We start from the raw sequence: 6,818 nt of genomic DNA on the forward strand, positions 1-6,818 counted from the left end.
AGAGAGAGAGAGAGAGAGAGAGAGAGAGAGAGAGAGAGAGAGAAATAAATAAATAAATTGGTGAACGTCTGTGATAGCCACATCTCCACAAGACAACCACTAGGTCTTGGGGTGGTTTTCACTGGCGAACATCTTGTCCATATAGGATCCACATAGATTCTTACGCATGAAAATGCTTCCATACCCCAAGGCCTTATAACCGGTGAACTTGGATAAAAATGCATCTATTCCCCTTTTAACACATAAATTTATAGTTTAGGTATAAAACTCATTGTTCATTAGGCAAGAGTAACATTAACATTTACCAATATATGAATTATACTCTAGGTTTTTTACTATAAGGGTTATTGTCAAAAAGTCAAAATATACATTCACGACTTTGCCAATGGTGGGATAACTTAGACAATCACCTAGGGCCTCCAAATTTCTAGGGCCCCATTTTGTATACTTTATTATGTTAGTTTAAAAAAAAAAAACCTTGATATATCATGTATAACGGTTAAGAGGTGAAAAGAAAGAAAATAAAGCCAAAACAAAATCGAGAAGACCAAGAAACGTGCAATTCTTCTGGAATAATCATTGCAATGGACCTTTCACCATCATTGATTGAAGAACTCTATGAATCGATTCTGATTTTTTCAATAGTAAGAAACAAATCGATTCTAATTAAATCGATTCTAATTTTTTCACGCAACTTTCTGATTTCAATCTTTCTTAATCTCACATATCCTTAAAAAAAATCGATCATGTATTCATGTTAATCTTATTTTAACTAGCCACACTGATATTGATTTATGATTTATGATTTGTGTTAATTTGATTTATGACTCGTGTTATTCTAATCCGTGTAAATTTCGTCATTGCTTTCTCTTTGATGTTAGTTGTCTAATAAAAAGTTAATTTATATGTTTTCATTTTTACTTTATGTAGATAACTTGAAGTCTCAACATCACAAGTTTTGAAATCGTTGTTGTTGAAGCATAGAAAAGGATTTAGAAATTTCTATCATTGTTGTTGGAAAATGATTCGACATCACAATTTTCACATCTAGGTGTTTTAATTTTCTTTACTGACATATATATATATATATATATATATATATATATATATATATATATATATATATATATATATATATATAGAGTGTGAGGTTCAATAGAGAACCATAATTAACTAAGGAATCAAAGAACTAATTTTTTTTTTTCAATTTTTAGAATTTATTTTTTATAAAAAAAACTAAAAATACAGAAATTCATAACTTTTTATCCTTTTTCCAATGATATCAAATTCAATTTTTTTTTTGTCAAATTCACAATGTGAATATATGAATTTTGATATTTTTAGATTTTTTTTTTCGATAAAGAATAAACTCTAGAAATTGAAAAAAACATTTGGTTCCTTGAATAACCAATAATTATGATTCTCTATTGAACTTTTACATATATATATATATATATATATATATATATATATATATATATATATATATATATATATATATATATATATATATATATATATATATATATATATAAGTAATAGGCATTGTTATATAAGATTAAAATAATATGTCGCCTATAAAATATTTATCTGGTAGTGAGAAAAAGAAAAAATAAATAAATAAAGAACCCAATAACAATATGATTACAAAGTAATCTATGGACAAATTATAACAAGAGCTGCATTTAAAAAACATATATAAACAAAAAAATGTCATCCTTTACTAATTCTTTTACTTGTAAGGCCTCAAATTGGTTTGGACTGGCCTATATACATTGATATCTTAAATAAAAAAAATAAACAAAACAAAAACCATGTAATGTTTTAAAAAACCTTGGTTTACCCTGTTGTAAAAAAAAAGTTTTAAAAAACCTTGGTTTACCCTGTTGTAAAAAACAAAAAAAGTTTTAAAAAAGCTTGGTTTACCCTGTTGTAAATTTTTTTTTTTTTTAAAAACCTTGGTTTACCCTGTTGTATACCCCCGAACCGGTTGCATCGATGATGTGGCCTCCATTTGTTTAAATGATATAGCTAAAGAAGTCATAAAGGAAGCAACTATAAATGTTTTTTTTTTTTTTTTTTTTTTTTACATAAGCTAAAGGAATGAACTTGTCCAAGAGAATATTTACAGTATTTCATGTTCTACATGTTATGAATATCACTCGTATAATTTAGTAATTTACAATAATGCAACGAAATTGTTATTTCATATAATATTTACAATCAAATTTTGTCATTCACAGTTGCATTTTTCCATATTCTTCTTCCAAAATCACACGCTCATTTTTCCCTTTCCCCAAAACTAGAACAATGCAATTGATTCCCTTCGTGATGAATTCACTCATGTTTTAACATAAATCAATGGTTGTATGGTATAATAATATTCAAACGAAACTATCATTAAACAACACATCATCTTCACCCCCCAAAACCAAAATAAAAATAAAAATAAAAACCATTCCAAAAAAGATGATCAACCTATATAGAAGTTATCCTCGATTTATGTCGCACATCTTCTCCAGACAACAACCTTCGTTTCTTGGAACCATATCCATGGTACTGGTATATAACACTCTGAAGACATTGTCTTAAATATGACACGTCATATGTCTCCAAGAATTTCAAATCTGTGTCTCTTGATTTTATGCCTGCATAAACCTTGTACTCATCCATTACCGATGATAAGCACCAGTTTTGCACCTTTCGTAGGGACCCCACAAGACACCCTGTCCGATGCTGTCATCATAATACAATCATTATTATTTTTATATTCATTTATACATGAATATATAAATGAAAATCAAAGTACATAACTTATTTATTGCATACCTTTCCTCGTTTGCAATGTATTAGAACAGGATGGATTCTCACATCTGCAAAAGAAAACATGCAAGTAATTTATAGGGTAAATTACACGAATCGTCCCTCGTGCAAGTGCCAAAATGCACGTTCAGTCCCTATTTTCAAAAATTAACTCGGACCGTCCTTCATATCGTAAAAAGTTTCACGCTTCATCCCTTGTTAGTTTGAATTTGCACGTTTCATCCCTTGTAAGACATGAAATGACTATAATGCCCTTTTTAATTTCTTTTTCATTTATTTTTACATTTATTATTATTATTATTATTATTATTAAAAATTATTTTTATCAGGAAATCTCTCTCTCTCTCTCTCTCTCTCTCTCTCTCTCTCTCTCTCTCTCTCTCTCTCTCTCTCTCTCTCTCTCTCTCTCTCTCTCTCTCTCTCTCTCTCAGGCACACACACACCTGTTGAAGAACACTTAATCACTACCACCACACTGGAAATCTACGCCACCATCGGAAATATGCAAACCCACCACCTACAATCTACCACTAGTCGGCATCATTGTCCACCTTTAACAACCACCGGCAAAGCACCACCACTAACCAATGAAATCAAATCCAAATGAAATTCAAATCTCAAATAAATCAAAATCCAAACAAAACCTAGAAATCAAACCTTAAACTCAATTTTGAAAACCAGTCCAAAAAAAAAAAAACTTCAAATCTATTGAAACCATCACACTTAACCACCACCATAACCTGTAATCTGCACCACTTCTGGTAATGGAGCACCACCGCTAACCATCGCCATTTACCCTCACCTCACCAGTTGTACTGTGTTCATCGTCTTCCCCATCACAGTCGACAAAATAAGGGATGTTCTTTTTTCGTCTTCGATGTGCTGGAAACTCGAGTAAAGCATCAAATTCAGAAACAATCAGCTTTTGGGATTTTTCTTGATTCAATTCCAGTGGGGGTCAATTTGGGGTTTTTATGAAACCAAACCCTTCAAATCTAGTGAAATCATCATTTTCGGTATGAAATCGACAAGTAGATGGGCGGCGATGATGCATTAGGAACCTGCAAATCTTGTTCTGGCATGAGTGTCATATATAAATTTGGTTTTAGATGGTGAAGGTTTCCAAATCGGATGGTGGCTGGAGGTAGAAGTAGAACCTTCGGTTTCATGATCTCACCGGAGTGGCTTCAGGGTTGCCGGCGAACATATTAGGCGGTGGTAGTGAGAGGTTCAGGGGTCGCCGGAAGGGGAGGTTGTTTGATCGATGGAGATGAAGACGAATGGGTGTGAATGAAAAGGATGCGAATCTGGGAAAGGGAGGGATGGGCGGGTTTGTGTCAATATGTTTTTTTTTTTAATTTTCTTTTTAATTTAAAAGTGATATATAAATAAATAAAATTGAAAAAGAAATTATTAAGGGTAAAATAGTCATTTTATGTTTGTAGGGACGGTCAGAGTAAAAAAACGTTTATTCAGGGACGGTCCGAGTTAATTTTTGAAAATAGGGACTGAACGTGCATTTTGGCACTTGCACGAGGGACGATTCGTGTAATTTACCCTAATTTATAAGATTTGTATTTTTTTTTTTTGTATAGAATTTAGACAAAATTACACAAATTGTCCTTTTGGTTGGTGAAAAATACCACTACAAGTCCTTTTGATGAATTTTTAAAATGGTTGGTGACCTTTGTAGGTTTAAACATGAAAAGGACCAGTAATGTTAAAAATTTCTCAAAATGATATGGAGTTGTATTTTCTACAAACCACAAGGACCATTTATGTAATTTTATCTAGAAATTAACGATTGTAATAGATTGTATGGGTTCATGATTGGATACCGATTAAAACTTTGAGAGCCTCTGTGATAATGTTAGTAAGAACGTCTACGGAAGGCTCCTGCGTGTTTAAATCATACAAAAAACAAATATTAGAAGAGATTGTATAACGATCTTTGATCGAAATCACAAATTTTGTATCAGAATCAATGAAGAATGAAATTGAAAATTGAGAAGAAGAAGGAGAGATTAGAGAAATTACCCTGGTGCCATCAATTCCAAATTGAAAGAGTCGAATATTATGAGCTTTTAGGAATTCTAAATTTTCTGTAGGATAGGGTTCGGGGCACAAATATCTACACCCAAAAAAAAAAAAAAACAGATTGATCATTAATTGAACCAAAATTGAAACGATAAACATGTAATTGAATCAAAAAGCGGAAAAACCTACATGATGGATCGAAGCTGTAGGGTCTCGAGAAAGGGGAAATTCGAAGGTTGAGGGAATCCAGATCTGTATACTCGATCTTCAACATTAGCAAAATTAATAGGTGGAACGAAAGGTTCCCCTGCACAAGCACCAGCATCATCACCGTCGCCGCCGCAACCGTCGTTCTCCGTCGTTTCATTCGCGCCACCACACTCCATGTTCATCAAATTCAAACCCATCATTAATTTCGTTGAATCAAGGGGAAAAAAAGATAATATGAATCAATGCATGATTGCGATTGGGGGTGTAAAGATTGAAGGAAACGTGCATCGACCCCGTCTCTCTTACCCCCCCAAAAATATAAGTTTAGGTTTTGTTTCCTTTTTAAATTACGAATTTTTGGAAATCATCTTATGAGTTTGTGATTCAAGAGAACGGTTCGTTAGGATTCTATCTCGCCCACATGGGGTGGCGTGGACGTATCGTGCTTTAAAGGATTGTACTTTACGCTGTAATCGTTGTACTTTCTAATTGATGTTGTATGCTGTGCATGTGATGTTGTATGTTGAATTTAAGGAGGACTCAGGTGGCCACGCCCATAGGTTTTGACTTGATATCAAAACATTCAAAACTTGGAATATCTATGACTTGTTTGACAAAAAAGATTTGTCATGTCATTCTAGAACAATAAAAATAAATATATTTTTTTAAAACACGTTATAGTAAAAAAAAATCATGTTTCATGCATGAAAGTAATACGATATTTTTTTTAACAACAACTAGTTTTAAAGTATTTTAATAGCGATAAGATAAATCATACAAAAACCGTTTGATGGATTTATATGTGAAAAATATAAAAATGGATAATGACTCGAGGGTGTAATAAAATTTTGATTTTTGCATATATTTAGTTATTCATTTTTTATACACTGTACAGATAATTGAATATATTTGGTCAAAAATATTATTTTAACTGACATTTGTGGATTTAGTCCATTACCATTTGATATGACATGAATTATCGTTGTTGATTTGGATTTTTGGTGTATATATATATATATATATATATATATATATATATATATATATATATATATATATATATATATATATATATATATATATATATATATATATATATATATATATATATATATATATATATATATAAAAGGTTCAATAGAGAACCATAATTAACCAAGGAACCAATCTTTTTTCAACTTTTAGAACTTATTTTTATTAAAAAAAAAAAAAAAAAAAAAAACTAAAAATTCAGAAATTCGTAACTTTTTATCCTTTTTCCAATGATATCAAATTCGATTTTTTTTTCTTTTTTTACGTCAAATTCACAATGTGAATTTTTGAAGATTCACAACGTGAATCCGGATTCACACAGTGAATCCGAAAAATATTTTTCACATTCACAATGTTAATATATGAATTTAGATATTTTTAGATTTTTTTTCCGATAAAGAATAAGCTCTATAAATTGAAAAAAAAAGATTCGATTCATTGAAGAACCAATAATTATGATTTTTTATTGAACTTTTCCATATAAGCAGTAACCTTAGGAAAGGATTTGACGACTCTACTACTAACCTAAGCGTGTTTTTGTTTTTCAAACTTTGCTAATAATAATATAGCGAAATTTCAAAAGAGTTTCAAAGTTTTGGTCAAATTTATGATTTTGTTTCAAATTATTTTTTTAACGAAAAGAAAAGAAAATACCAGCAACTATAATCAGTTTGATCATTTTTACCTATTGAACCCGTTACTAGACATGACATTTA

The 6,818-nt window shown here is 30.7% G+C and overlaps 1 protein-coding gene across 1 annotated transcript; it reads right to left on the reverse strand.

Annotated features, from left to right (window-relative positions):
• Positions 1–2,170: 2,170 nt before the first annotated feature.
• On the reverse strand, positions 2,171–5,458 carry LOC145017332 (inositol diphosphatase DSP3-like). Its single transcript, XM_078975378.1, has 5 exons — positions 5,050–5,458; positions 4,861–4,954; positions 4,662–4,719; positions 2,830–2,873; positions 2,171–2,736 (listed from the first exon to the last, which is right to left on the reverse strand). The coding sequence occupies exons 1-5, from the start codon at positions 5,268–5,270 to the stop codon at positions 2,479–2,481; spliced, it is 675 nt and encodes a 224-aa protein (XP_078831504.1). The 5' UTR covers positions 5,271–5,458; the 3' UTR covers positions 2,171–2,478.
• Between the last annotated feature and the right edge of the window lie 1,360 nt (positions 5,459–6,818).

The sequence above is a fragment of the Lactuca saligna genome, chromosome 9, assembly GCF_052625555.1.
Source record: "Lactuca saligna cultivar CGN05327 chromosome 9, ASM5262555v1, whole genome shotgun sequence".
NCBI lineage: Eukaryota > Viridiplantae > Streptophyta > Magnoliopsida > Asterales > Asteraceae > Lactuca > Lactuca saligna.

Coding starts and splice junctions, on each gene's coding strand:
- LOC145017332 (XM_078975378.1), bottom strand. CDS start 5,270: ATGATGGGTTTGAATTTGATGAACATGGAGTGTGGTGGCGCGAATGAA. Junction 4,955..5,049: donor CTACAGCTTCGATCCATCAT/GTAGGTTTTTCC, acceptor TTTTGGGTGTAG/ATATTTGTGCCCCGAACCCT. Junction 2,737..2,829: donor TACATTGCAAACGAGGAAAG/GTATGCAATAAA, acceptor TTATGATGACAG/CATCGGACAGGGTGTCTTGT.